The sequence below is a fragment of the Carcharodon carcharias genome, chromosome 17, assembly GCF_017639515.1.
Source record: "Carcharodon carcharias isolate sCarCar2 chromosome 17, sCarCar2.pri, whole genome shotgun sequence".
Classification (NCBI taxonomy): domain Eukaryota; kingdom Metazoa; phylum Chordata; class Chondrichthyes; order Lamniformes; family Lamnidae; genus Carcharodon; species Carcharodon carcharias.
Window position 1 is genome coordinate 100,107,108 of NC_054483.1, and position 15,005 is coordinate 100,122,112.

Here is a 15,005-nt window from a genome sequence, read left to right on the forward strand (position 1 = left end):
CTCTTTTTCAGCAATACTTAAGTTCTGTATTCCCAAATGACTATAACTGGTCTAATGGTTGGAAGGTGATTTATTTTACACAGTGAGTTACTGTGATCTTGAAAGCACTGCCTGAAAGGGCAGTGGAAACAGATCCAATAGTAATTTTCAAGGTAAATGGATAAATACTTGAAGGGAAAAGCTGCAAGATTATGGAGAAGGGGAATGGGACTAGTTAGATAAGCTTGTTCAAAGAGCTAGAACAGGCACGATGGGCCAAATGGTCTCATTATGTTGTACCATTCTACACCCATTTTGGTTTTCCTCCCTCATTCAGCAAAGGGGCACACTCTCACAGGGGTTCATGGGTGCCAATCACTCGCGGCTGCTTCGGCCCAAGTGATTATTCTTTAGGGCGAGTTCAGAGAGCGAGTGGGGTCAGTCTCTCTCTGGCCAAGGAACTTGATGCTTGCGACTGTCCACATTGAGATAACCAGAGTGGGCACCACATTGGGAAGTTTGGTGGGGGAAACTCAAATGTAAAGAAGCTGATTCTTCGTCCCTCCTGATCCCAGTTAACATACTGGTTCTTCCATTCTGCTCCTCCGTCCCAGTAAATTCCTACCTCAGTACTTTGACTGTCACCAGCTTTCCTTTCGGAATGTTTCTCAGGAAGATTTCATGATCCTTGACGAAGTAATCTGTGGCGTGGTGATACTGGACACGACCCGACACCGAGGCAGAAAGGCTGAAGTACAAAGATCACATATTGAAATACCCCCACTTTCCACCTCTGTATTAGCACAGCGAGGCTGTGACCAGATGATCATATTGCCTGAATAAACCCCCAAGATCCTTCCTCTTCAGGCTGCAAGGGTAAATTCTCCAAGGGGAAGCTGCCAGAACTAACTGCTACTGCCCTTCCTTGCAGAATGGGCCTTTTTAAAAAAAATTCATTCACGGGATGTGGGCTTCACTGGCTAGGCCAGTATTTATTGCCCATCCCTAGTTGCCCTTGAGAAGGTGGTGGTGAGCGTCCTTCTTGAACCGCTGCAGTCCATGTGGTGTGGGTACACCCACAAGGCTGTAATAACAAATACCTTTCAATACAGGTAAACGTGTGGTGGTACATTTTGGTAGGAATAATGAGGAGGCCACATTTCTTTTGTGTAAAGTGTCCAAATGGGCTAGAGGAAAAAGAGATCTGGGGCTCATAGATACACAAATCATTGAAAACAAAGATGGAGGTTAATAAAGCCAGACAATAAAAGCAAACAAAGCACTGGGGTTTATTTCCAGTGAACAGAATTGAAAGGCAGAGAATGTATGGTGAACTTTTAAAAGCAAAATACTTCAGATGCTGGAAATCGAAAATAAAACAGAAAATGCCAGAAAAACTCAGCAGGTGGCAGCATCTGTGGAGAGAGAAACAGAGTTAACGTTTTTAGTGACCTTTCATTAGAATGGATAGATAACACTTGGGATACGGTGAACAGTTCTGATCTCAATAGTACAAAAAGGAAACTGGAGTAGGTACAGAGAAGATTTATTAGAACTGAGGGTTTATACACATCAGGAAAGGATGAATAGGCTGGGGGCCTTTTCTTTGGAAAAGTGATGCTTGGGTGGGTGAGGGTGACATTATAGAGGTCTTAAAAATTGACTGAATATCATAGGGTAGAAATAGAGAAGATGTTTCCACTTGTGGGGAGATCAGAACTAGGGACCATACATACAAGACAGTCACTAACAGTCTTACTCCCGGTGACTGCTCGATAGAGCAAATAGTCCCTCTCTTTCTCATTTGTAGACTTCTTCCTTTTCTCAATTCCTCAGCCCATCACACCTTGGTGCCTGGTCACCCTCCTGTCAGCCAGCACTGGGGCAAGTGGTGAACTAACTCAACTGAGCAAACGTTGTCCCTCCCCAGCTTCAAAACATTGGATGATGAGCACTCCATCCCCAACAGTAACTCAGCAGAGTGTATGTGCAGAGTGTACATGTCCACATACATGTCGCTGATAGCGATTCGGAATGGGCTTATGCTATGAAACACCCATTTGATGTCAGAGTGGCCCAGAGTTGAGAACCCAGACGAGGGGTACATATACCGCGCACGCACATGGCTCACGCACACACCCGGCTCACGCACACACCGCAAGTGGCTCACTGTAGCCTGTCACACTATTTCATGACTGACCTCTCTCACTTCCACAGAACGCTTACCTGACAAAGATTCCAGGCTCTCCGATGGTCTTTATATAACCCCTCAGGAGCTGCCCCTTTCGAAGGTCCCTGACCGATGTAATCTCTGGATCACGTATTGAAGATGGACTTTCAGGGGACACTCTAGAGAGGAATTTCAGACACACATCAATCTGGAGATCCCATAAAACAACAATAGGACGACATGTCTCAAACAGGTTCTCAGTTTAGTGCAGGCAGGAAAGTTGTGAAGCTATATTAAGAGTGTATGGGACTGTGGTTAGATCAGACTGTGCACAGTCTGATCTCTATATCATAGAAAGGATAGAGAATTCAGGAGAAACTTCTTTACCCAGAGTGGTAACAATGTGGAACTCTCTCCCACAGGGAGTGGGAGGCGAGTGGCATTAGCTGTATTTAAAGGGAGGTTAGGTAAGAACGAGGGCAAATTGAAGAAGGATGTGTTGATAGGGTGAGATGAGGCTCATGTAGAAACACCGGTACTGACTAGTTGGGTCGAATGTCCGGTTCCGGAGGGGGTCAGATGTCCGGTTCTGGGGGGGCGGTGGGAGGGGCGGGGGTGGGGGGGGGGGGTCACAAGTCCAGTTCTGGGGTGTAAATTCTACATAATTGGTGCTTGACTGGAAAGAGCGACTTGGTTAGCTGAAATTCTACTTGTCATTTGAGGGATTTCAGTTTAATTACTTTCCCCATGGATCTAGCAATGATTTGGTGAATCAGTTTGTGGTTTAACCAGAGCAACTTCAACAATTCGAACAGTGCAACTGTAATCAAGGCTGCTGCACAGAGGAAGGAACATTGGCTTTTCAGGTTTGGAGAGGGGTGACTGAAAAGGGAATCCTCTGGAGGCACACAGGATTAATTCAACAACAACTTGCACTTCTATAGCCCCTTGAAATGAAATAAAAATGTTAAAAGGAATCTCATAGGATCGTTAAACAAAATTTGACAGCGAGCCACATAGGAAACAGGATCAGGAGTAGGCCATTCAGCTCGTTGAGCCTGTTCAGCCATTCAGTTAGATCATGGCTGATCATCTACCTCAGCTCCACTATCCCACACTATCTCCATATCCCTTGATGTCATTAGTCTCTAGAAATCTATCGATTTCTGTCTAGAACATGCTCAATGATTGAGGCCTCCAAAGCCCTCTGGGTAGAGAACTCCAAAGATGCACCACCCTTTGAGTGAAGAAATTTCTCCTCATCTCAGTCCTAAATGGCCTATCCCTTATCCTGAGATTATGTCTCCTGGTTTTAGATTCACCAGCCAGGAGAAACATCCTATCAACATCCACCCTGTCACGCCCTTAAGAATTTTCTAAGTTTCAATGAGGTCACCCCTCATCTTCAAAATTCTAGACAATACAGGCCCAGTCTCTTCCCATCAGACAATCCCACCATCTCAGGGATTAATCTGGTGAACCTCCGTTACAATCCCTCTATGGAAAATATATCCCTCTTTAGATAAGGGCACCAAAAGTGTACACAATACTCCAGGTGAGGCCTCTCACCAAGGCTCTATACAACTGCAGCAGCAAGAAATCCTTACTCTGTTACTGAAATCCCGTTGTGATGAAGGCCAACATACCATTTGCCTTCCTAATTGCTTGCTTAACCTGCATGCTAACTTTAAGTGACTCATGTACAAGGACACCAAGGTCCCTTTGGACACCTGCGCTCCCCAACCTCTCACCATTTAAGAAATATTATGTCTTTCTGACTAAAGTGAATAACTTCACACTTATTCACATTATATTCCATCTGCCATGTTCTAGCCCATTCACTTAGTCTGTCCAAATCCTCTTGAAGCCTCCTTCCATTCTCCGCACAACTCACAATTCTTTTCTAAATGTCCAGTTATCACATTCTTTATAATGGATTCTAACCTCCCACTGAAGTCAAACTAACAGGTCTGTAGATCTCCATTTTCCCTCTTCCTCCCTTAATCGGTGGGGTTACGTTTGCTACTTCCCAGTCCACAGGAACGCTTCCAGAATCTAAAGAATGTTGGAGGATGACCAATGCACCCACTCTCTCTTTAGCCACCTCCTTCAACCCTCTGGGATGAAGCTCAACTGGTCCAGGGGATTTATCAACCTTCAATCCAGTTAACTTTTCAAGTACTAATTCCTTTTGGTTCCTCCGTTTCACTTGGTCGGCTGGTACTTCTGGAAGATTTTCTGTACCTTCTTCCGTGAAGCCAGGCGCAAAGTAACTGTTTAGTTTCTCTGCCATCTCCCTGTTCTCTACTATAAATTCTCCTGTGTCCACCTGTAATGGGCCCACATTTGTCCTAGCTAATCTTTTCCTTTTCATATACCTAAAGAAGCTTTTACAGTCTGCCTTTATGTTCCTCGCTAGTTTTTATTTGTATTCTTTTTTCCCTTTCTTTATCAGTTTCTTGGTCCTCCTGTGCTGGGTTCTAAATTGCTCCTAATCCTCGGGTTTACCACTTTTTCTGGCATCCTTATAAATCACTTCCTTCGACCTAACGAAATCTTCAATTTCTTTCATTAACCACCGTTGATTTACCATTCCCTTTGGGTGTTTGTGCCTTCAAAGAGTGTTTACCTGTTGTAGACTGTATAGTATTTATTTAAATTCCAGCCATTGCCTGTCTACTGTCAAATCTTTTGAGTATTTTCCCAATCCACCATAGTCAACTTGCCCCTCGTACCTTCATAATTTCGTTTCTTCAGATTTAAGGCCTTAGTTTCAGAATGAACAATGTCACATTCAAACTTAATGCAAAATTCTATCATATTATGGTCACTAATTCCCAATGGCTCCTTGATCGCAACATTATTATTTAGCCCTTTCTCATTACACAACACTAAATCCAAAATAGCCTGACCCCCTAGTTGGCTCAACGTACTGTTCCAGAAACCCATCTCGTACAGAGCATTCGTGCCAATTTGGTTAACCCAATCTGTATGTAAATTGAAGTCACCCATTATTTCTGTATTACGCACATTACATGCATCTCTAATTTCCTGATTTATATCGTGCCCAACATTACACTACAGTTTGGTGGCCTGTAAACATTTCCCACCAATGTTTGCTGCCCCTTGCTCCACTCAAACTGATTCTACATCTTGATCCTTCGATCGAAGATCCTCTTTTACTAATGTACTAATCGTGTCTCTTATTAAGAGTACTACCCCACCTTTTCGTTTTTGCCTATCCCTCCTAAATGCCGAACATCCTTAGATATTCAGTTCCCTATCTTGATCACCCTGTAGCTACATCTCCGTAAAGGCAATTAAATCATACCCATTTACCTCAATTTGTGCATTCAAATCATCAATCGTTTTGCAAATGCTACATGTATTCAGATAGAGTTCCTTCAATTCTGTTTAAGATTATTCTATTCTGATCCTATTCGATGCTTGCCTATGCTTCATCTCTCTTCTATTTTCATAAGGTGATATTTGAACGGGTGAGAGGTAAGTTTTAAGGAGCATCTTAAAGGGGGTGGGTAGAGAGATGGAGAGGTTTAGGGAGAAAATTCTAGAGCTTGGAACCCAGGCAACTGAAGGCACAGCCACCAATGATGGCGTGATTAAAATTGAAGATGTGCAAGAGGCCAGAACGAAAGGAGCACAGAGACCTTGGAGGGTTGGAAGGCTGGAGCAGGTGACAATGAAATTGAGAGGCGATCAATAGAGGGATTTGAAAAGAAGGATAAAAATTTTAAACTCAGAACATCAGTTTCACTTAAAAGAATGCCAAAGGTTTACTTTCTCTGCCGCTCCAAGTACACTGGACATTTCTGTTGGGCCCCAACCAGTCTCTCAAAAGGCTCCCTCCCAAAGGTAGATTAATTCCAATTTATTTAACCAGTTACTCTCTTTAGCTCTTCCCCGTAACACTGGGGTCAAACTTATGCTCCCCCTGCAATGTACTCCAGGTCGAACCCCTCGAGTCCTGGAGGAACCATTTGTTTGCAGTGGCCCAGTGCAGCTGTATAACTTCAGACTACTTGCAAGGTTGAGAGAGAGATTGAATGAGAAATACTCACCTTGAGTTCCTGAAGGAAACTGCCAACTGATTCGCATTCTTGGAAATAACACAGCACCTGTAGAAGCACCAGTCAGAGTCAGTGAGAGAGGCTGGCACAGGGGGCCAAACACAAACAAAATTTGGGACGAATGACAGAAATGCTAACAATGAATCAGAGTGAGGGGGAGGGAGGTGAAGGTTCAGAGGAAAGGCCACACACAAAATGTTTTGTCTTTCATCCCATCAGAGGCTGAATGGCCCACTGCATTTCTCGAACAAGTTGAGTGCTATTGTTTGGATCAATATGTTTGTTGGAACCAGGCTGGGTGGGGAAGCTGCACACAGTCACTGAGGCTTTCAAATTAGTCAGGAAACAAAATGGACCAGTGACATATGCTGACAACTCAACATAACAGCAGAAGTTATTCCAGTTTCCATAGAAAAAAGAAAAGGGATCTTGCATTTTTATAGCACCCTTCACATCCTCTTGGTATTCCAAATCATTCACAATCAATGAATTACCCTTGAAGCTAACATGTGCACAGCAAGCTCCCACAAATAGCAATGAGGTTTTAACCAAAGCATCTGCTTTTAGTGATAATTGGTCACAACATCATGCAGATCTCCCCAGCTCTTCTTCGAATGTTGGCTGTGGGATTGAAGGGGGCAGTTAAAGCGTCTCATCTGAAAGATGGCACCTTGAACAGTGCAGGACTCCGTCAGTACTGCTTTGGGAGAGCCAACTTAGATTGAGTGCCCAAGTGTCTGGGATAGGACTTGAACTCTCAGCGTTCCACCTGAGAAGCAGGGCTATTACCCACTGAGGCACAGCTAGTAACCAATACAAGATTCACACTTTCCGCCAAGCTATCAGGTACAGGAACAGTAAGTATAAACAGTGCAGTCAGCCTTGCAGGGAGACTTCTGTATGTTATGTGATCCACAGCTCTGATACTAACCTGACTGTGCGGCCCAGTGCCATCCCCTCCAGCGGTGTCTCACTATACGAATCTGCCACATCACACAGCCCCACTCGACCTGTCTTTCCAAAAGGGAGGCCAATAGTGACCCCAACATGTGGAATGACCTTTTTGATGGTGCCCAGTGTTATCGAACCTTCCTCCAGCGAGCACACACCTACACAGTGAGTTCAGATAGTTTAATAAAGGACAAATATTGTAACAGGATTGTAACTAATTTTGCCTAAATAATATTGAATGTTTTCAAATTTCTCAACTGAGAATTGCCTGCTCACAGCCACAGAGGCTAAGTCTGGACCCAGTGAATCAGGGTTCAAACCAAAACTGAAACTTTACTGCAAGGGTTAGTTTCTGCAGAGATAAAAACAAAAAAACTGCGAATGCTGGAAATCCAAAACAAAAACAGAATTACCTGGAAAAACTCAGCAGGTCTGGCAGCATCGGCGGAAAAGAAAAGAGTTGACGTTTCGAGTCCTCATGACCCTCATGAGGACTCGAAACGTCAACTCTTTTCTTCTCCGCCGATGCTGCCAGACCTGCTGAGTTTTTCCAGGTAATTCTGTTTTTGTTTTAGTTTCTGCAGGCTGACCTGACCACAGTCTATCCTAATCAAACCCCCTGCAACCCACCCTGCCCACTACCCCCTCCCCTGCAATCCACTCTGACCACTACCCCCTCCCCTGCTACCCACCCTGCCTGCTACCCCCTCCCCTGCTACCCACCCTGCCCGCTATCCCCTGCCCTGCTACCCACCTTACCCGCTACCCCCTCCCCTGCAACCCATCGAACATACAAACAAGGAGGAGTAGGCCATTCAGCTCCTCAAGCCTGCTCCGCCATTTAATAAGATCATGGCTAATCTGATAGTAACCTGAAATCTGCATCCTGTCTACCCCTGGTAACCTATCAGCCCCTTGCTTACCAAGAATCTATCCACCTCTGCCTTAAAAATATAAAAAGACTCTGCTTCCACCACCTTTTCAATAAAACAGGAAAGGTGGCCAAGCCATGTCATATAAGGGAAATTAGAGATAGTGTTAGATCCAAGGAAGAGACATACAAATTGGCCAGAAAAAACAACAGACCTGAGGACTGGGAGCACTTTAGAATTCAGCAAAGGAGGACCAAGGGATTGATTAAGAAGGGGAAAAGAGAGTAAGCTTGCGGGGAACATAAAAACTGACTGTAAATGTTTCTATAGGTATGTGAAGAGAAAAAAGATTGGTGAAGACAAATGTAGGTCCCTGACAGTCAGAAACAGGGGAATTTATAATGGGGAACAAAGAAATGGCTGACCAACTAAATACATACTTTGGTTCTGTCTTCACAAAGGAGGACAAAAAAACATACCAGAGATGTTGGGGAACACAGGGTTCAGTGAGAGGGAAGAACTGAAAGAAATTAGTATTAGTAGAGAAATGATGTTGGAGAAATTGATTGAAAGCCCATAAATCCCCAGAGCCTGATAATCTACATCCCAGAGTACTTAAGGAAGTGGCCCTAGAAATATTGGATGCATTGGTGGTCTTCCAAGATTCTATAGACTCTGGAACAGTTCCTACAGGTTGGAGGGTAGCTAATGTAACCCCACAATTTAAAAATGGAGGGAGAGAGAAAACAGGGAATTATAGGTCAGTCAACCTGACATCGGTAGTGGGGAAAATTCTAGAGTCCATTATAAAAGATTTAATAGCTGAGCACTTGGAAAACAGTTGCAGAATCGGACAGAGTCAGCATGGATTTACGAAAGGGAAATCATGCTTGACAAATCTACTGGAATTTTTCAAGAATGTAACTAGTAGAGTTGATGACGGGGAGCTAGTGGATGTGGTTTATTTGAACTTTCAGAAGGCTTTCGACAAAGTCCCACATAAGAGATTAGTGTGTAAAATTAAAGCGCATGGGATTGGGGGCAATGCATTGAGATGGATAGAAAACTGGTTGACAAACAGGAAACAAAGAGTAGGAATAAACAGGTCTTTTTCTGAATGGTAGGCAGTGACTAATGGGATACTGCAGGGATTGGTGCTGAGGCCCCAGCTATTCACAATATATATGAATGATTTAGATGAGGGAACTAAAGGTAATATCTCCAAATTTGCAGAAGACACAAAGCTGGGTGGGAGGGTGAGCTGTGAGGAGGATGCAGAGATGCTTCAGTGTGATTTGGACAAGCTGAGTGAGTGGGCAAATGTATGGCAGATACAATATAATGTGGATAAATGTGAGGTTATCCACTTTGGTAGCAAATACAGGAAGGCAGATTATCTGAATGGCTATAAATTGAGAGAGGGGAATGTGCAATGAGACCTGGGTGTCCTCGTACACCAGTCATTGAAGGTAAGCATGCAGGTGTAGCAGGTGGTAAAGAAGGCAAATGGTATGTTGGCCTTCATAGTGAGAGGATTCGAGTACAAGAGCAGGGATGTCTTGCTGCAATTATACAGGGCCTTGGTGAGACCACACTTGGAATATTGCGTGCAGTTTTGGTCTCCTTATCTGAGGAAGGACGTTCTTGCTATAGAAGGAATGCAGTGGAGGTTTACCAGACTGATTCCTGGAGTAGCAGGTTTTGTGAAGGGGAGGTTGCGTCTCACTAACTTGATCGAGTTTTTCGAGGAAGTGACAAAGATGATTGATGATAGAAGGGCAGTGGATGTTATAGACATGGATTTCAGTAAGGCCTTTGACAAGGTCCTCATGGCAAACTGATACAGAAGATAAAGTCACACGGGATCAGAGGTGAGCTGGCAGGATGGATACAGAATTGGCTTGGCATAGAAGACAGAGGGCAGAAGTGGAAGGGTGCTTTTCTGAATGGAGAGCTGTGACTAGTGGAGTTCCACAGGGATCAGTGCTGGGACCTTTGCTGTTTGTGGTATATATAAATGATTTGGAGGAAAATGTAACTGGGCTAATTAGTAAGTTTGCAGACGACACCAAGGTTGGAGGAGTTGCAGATAGTGAAGAGGATTGTCAAAGGATACAACAGGATATAGATCGGTTGGAGACTTGGGCGGAGAACCGGCAGATGGAGTTTAATCCAGTCAAATGCGAGGTAATGCATTTTGGAAGGTCTAATACAGGCAGGAATTACGCAGTAAATGGCAGAACCCTTAAGTGCATCGACGGGCAGAGGGATCTGGATGTACAGGTCCACAGGTCACTGAAAGTGGCAACGCAGGTGGATAAGGTAGTCAGGAAGGCATATGGCATGCTTGCCTTCATTGGCAGGGGTATTGAGTATAAAAGCTGGGAAGTCATGCTGCAGCTGTATAGAACCTTGATTAGGCCACACTTGGAATATTGCGTGCAATTCTGGTCACCACATTACCAGAAGGATATGGAAGCATTAGAGAGGGTGCAGAGGAGGTTTACCAGGATGCTGCCTGGTCTGGAGGTTATTAGCTATGAGGAGAGGTTGGAGAAACTCGGATTGTTCTCATTAGAGTGACGGAGATTGAGGGGTGACTTGGTAGAAGTTTACAAAGTTATGAGTGGCATGGACAGAGTAGATAGTCAGAAGCTTTTTCCCAGGATGGAAGAGTCAATTACTAGGGGACATAGACTTAAGATGAGAGGAGAAAACTATAAAGGTGATGTGCGGGGCAAGTTTTTTTTTATGCAGAGGGTAGTGAGTGTCTGGAATTCGCTGCCAGAGAAGGTGGTTGAAGCAGCTACGATAGTGGTGTTTAAGAGGCAGCTTGACAAATACATGAATAGGATGAGAATAGAGGGATATGGACCCTGGAAGTGCAAAATGTTTTAGTTGACAGGCAATATGATCGGTGCAGGCTTGGAGGGCCGAAGGGCCTGTTCCTGTGCTGTACTTTTCTTTGTTCTTTGAGCTGTAGTCGAGGTAGCTATGGGAGTCAGTGGGCTTGTAAATGAATATTGGTAGACAGTCTATCACCAGAAATGGGACAGAGAGGTCAAGGAAGGGAAGGGAATTGTCGGAGATGAACCATGTGAAGGTGATAGAGGGGTGGAAATTTAAAGCAAAATTGATCAATTTTTCCAGGTCCAGATGAGACAATGAAGCGGCACCGAAACAGTCATCAATGTATCTAAGAAATGAGTTGTGGGAGGGGGGCCCCGAGTCGGACTGGAACAAGGAATGTTCCACATACCCCATAAAGAGATAGGTATAACTGAGGTACATGTGGGTACCCATAGCCACACCTTTTATTTGGAGGAATTGAGACAAGTTTAAGGAGAAATTGTTCATTGAGAGAACAAGTTCAGCCAGACAGAGGTGGATGAGGATTGTTAGGGCCTCTGTTGAAGGAAGAAGCGGAGAGCCCTCAGACCATCCTGGTGGAGGAGAGATTGGACACCCATGGTGAAGAGGTGGCAGTTAAGGCCAGGAAACTTTTGTATTCAATTCCCCTCGCCATAAATGATAACATCCTAAATTACTTTGCTGTACTTGCATACTAGCCTTTTGTGAACCATGCACTAGGACACCCAGATCCTTCTGCACCTCAGGGCTCTGCAACCTCTCACCATTTAGATAATACGCTTCTCTTTTATTCTTCCTGACAAAATGGACAACTTCACATTTTCCCACATCATACTCCATTTACCAGATCGTTGCCTACTCACTTAACCTATCTATATCTTTTTGTAGCCTCCTTATGTCCTCTTCACAACTTGCTTTGCTGCCTATCTTTATGTCATCAGCAAATTTAGCAAACATCTCTTCAATCCCTTCATCCAAGTTATTTATATAAATTGTAAACAGTTGAGGTCCTGGCACTGATCCCTGTGGCACATCACTCATTACATTCTGCCAACCAGGAAAAGACCCATTTATGCCTACTCTCTGCTCCCTGTTAGCTAGCCAATCTTCTATCCATGCCAATATGTTACCCACTATACCATGAGCTTTTATTTTCTGCAATAACCTTTGATGTGGCACCTTATCAAATGCCTTCTGGAAATCTAAGTACAGTACATCCACCAGTTCCCCTTTATCCACAGCACATGTTACTTCCTCAAACAACTCCAATAAGTTGGTTAAATACAATTTCCCTTTCACGAAACCATGTTGACTTTGCCTGATGACCTTGAGCTTATCCAAATGCCATGTTATAACTTTTTTAATCATAGCTTCTAACTTTTGCCCTTTGACAGATATTAAGCTAACTGGCCTGTAGTTTCCCACTTTCTGCTTCCTCTCCTTTGAATAATGGAGTTACATTTGCTATTTCCAATCTAATGGGACCTTCCCTGAACCTAGGGAGTTTTGGAAAATTAAAACCAACGCATCAACTATCTCATTGGACACTTCTTTTAAGAGCCAAGGATGAAGTCCACCAGTCCATCCTGCTCACTCATCCCCCAGTCCTCTAGGTCTGAGTTGGACTTTGACGACTCCTGGTCTGTTATACAGACTTCAGAAGCCCTGATGTTCTGGCTCGACCCCAGCTCTGCTATCACCTCTCACCCGGTGTCCCAGGTCCGGTCCTCTGTTCTCCAGTCTGTGCGCGCTCTGATGCCCCCCTGTTCACTGTTCTCAGGTACTCTCAACCCCCTAAGCCCGTCCACTGTACCCCCATTCCCACTGGCAAAATATCCTTTTGAACCCATATCTTCTTGTACCTCTTGCCCCTGCCCAAATATCCATCCCAGTTGTTATTTACTGTCCCACAAATGCAGCAAAATGTAATTAACTGCCAGCAGATGGACACCTCCCTCCCCACTGTGCCACAATCCCCTTCAACCTCCGTCTTACCTGAGAGAGAGAGGCTGAGACGGGTCTCCGTGCTGTCTGCACCAATCACCGTCGCTGTCAAGGCCTGACCACGTCGAAACTCTTTCTCAGGACGTTTCAAGCTCTGAATTAAGTGGGGCAAAGTGGGCAAAGAGATAAAATAGGCATTCATAAATTGCACAACCCTAACACTCCTATTGGGATGAAGCTGTCAAGCTTGTAAAAAGGTTAAAGCAGTAAGAAAAGGTACCTGAGGGTTTGAGTTTGGATTACTGGGGAGTCAGCTTCACCTGCAGCTAATGCTGAAAGGGCTCAAGTTACTAGAGAAAGTTAAGGGAAGACTGAATAGATGCATTCAAAGTAATGAAGGAGCTGGATAGTTTCTCTCAATTTTCTCTGTTCCCATTGAGCAGGGTCAGTAATATGAAGTAAGAACCAGAGGGCAGATAAGATTTATTTAATGCAAATAAAGTGTTGTAGTCTGGTATATGCTACGTGCCCAAAAACTGTGGGACATGTGCGTGGACACGGTGGCGTGTGTGCACAGGGGCACGGGCGCGTGCACACATGGGCACATGAACGTGACACGCAAACATGCGCTCGCGCACACACTGATGATGTTTCAGATGTGAAATCTTTAGTCTGAGGAGGAGTAATTTGAGACATGATGTCTGGTGAGTGCAGTGAGCTTGGGAGTATCAGGCGACTTTGAATCTATGATTACCAAAGCTTTCACTGTTGTGGGTTTTCTTCAGCTCATGTCTGGGTCTGTTCTAGACTCGCCGACGGAGATTGATCACTATGATGAATCAATAACTTTATTGTCATAGGATCCTGTGGCTATCAGGATTGTAGAAGGTGAACAAAATCCTACATCAGAGCGCTGACTCTGACTCACTGGGGTTCAGCGGGCACTGCACTCTGACTCACTGGGGGTTCAGCGGGCACTGCACTCTGACTCACTGGGGGTTCAGGGGGCACTGCACTCTGACTCACTGGGGGTTCAGGGGGCACTGCACTCAGACTCACTGGGGGTTCAGCGGGCACTGCACTCAGACTCACTGGGGGTTCAGCGGGCACTGCAGTCAGACTCACTGGGGGTTCAGCGGGCACTGCAGTCAGAATCACTGGCGGGTTCAGCGGGCACTGCAGTCAGACTCACTGGCGGGTTCAGCGGGCACTGCACTCAGACTCACTGGGGGTTCAGCAGTAAGAACCAGATTAGAAACAAAGAAAGAACTTACATTTCCATAGCAATTTTGACAAAACCCAGGACACCTCAAAGTGCTTTACAGTTAATGAAGATCTTCAGAATTGTGGTCACTTTTGTAATGTGGCAGCCACTGATGAAATGCTGAGTAAAGCGGGTCTATTTTATCTGGAGTTTGGGAGAATGAGAGACGATCTCCTTCGAACATACACAATTCTGAAGGAGCTTGATAGGGGCGCAGAGGTTGTTTCTCCTGGTTGGGGAATCTAAAACACTGGGGCACAGTCTCCAGATAAGGGGGTAATCATAGAGAACAAAACAAAAACAGAATTACCTGGAAAAACTCAGCAGGTCTGGCAGCATCGGCGGAGAAGAAAAGAGTTGACGTTTCGAGTCCTCATGACCCTTCGACAGAATCATAGAGGACTGAGTTGAAGAGAAATTTCTTCACTCAAAGGGTTGTGAGCCTTTGGAATCCTCTGCCCCAGAGAGTTGTAGATGCTCCATAATCAAATCATTTAAGGCTGGGAGAGACAGATTTTTGGTGGTCTTAATGAATTAAGGGATCTAAGGAGTGGGGGAGAAAGTGGAGTTGAAGCCCAAGGTCAGCCATGGTTGCTTTGAATGGCAGAGCAGGCTCAATGGGCCGAGTGGTCTACTCCTGCTCCTAGTTTTTATGATGTTATGTTCAAACAGCACACAGCAAGATCCCACAAATAGCAATGTGATAATAACTAGGCCATCTGGTTTAGTGATGCTAATTGAAGGATAAATATTGGCCTAGGACACTGGGACGGCTTTGGGATAGTACCATTTAGCCTTTTATATGTCCTCCTGAAAGGGTAAACGTGTTCTCAGTTCAAAATCTCATCCAAAGATGGCAGCTTTGA

The 15,005-nt window shown here is 44.7% G+C and overlaps 1 protein-coding gene across 2 annotated transcripts in view; it reads right to left on the bottom strand.

Moving 5' to 3' along the window:
- The window catches only part of pdcd11 (programmed cell death 11), a 75,283-nt gene that overhangs the window by 24,060 nt on the left and 36,218 nt on the right, over positions 1-15,005 (bottom strand). For both annotated transcript variants that reach the window (XM_041210106.1, XM_041210105.1), the window contains exons 24-28: positions 12,927-13,029; positions 7,169-7,346; positions 6,229-6,285; positions 2,206-2,328; positions 605-727 (exon numbers count right to left, since the gene is read on the bottom strand). In XM_041210106.1, coding sequence (XP_041066040.1) covers positions 605-727; positions 2,206-2,328; positions 6,229-6,285; positions 7,169-7,346; positions 12,927-13,029 — 584 coding nt within the window. The remainder of the gene's footprint in view (positions 1-604; positions 728-2,205; positions 2,329-6,228; positions 6,286-7,168; positions 7,347-12,926; positions 13,030-15,005) is intronic.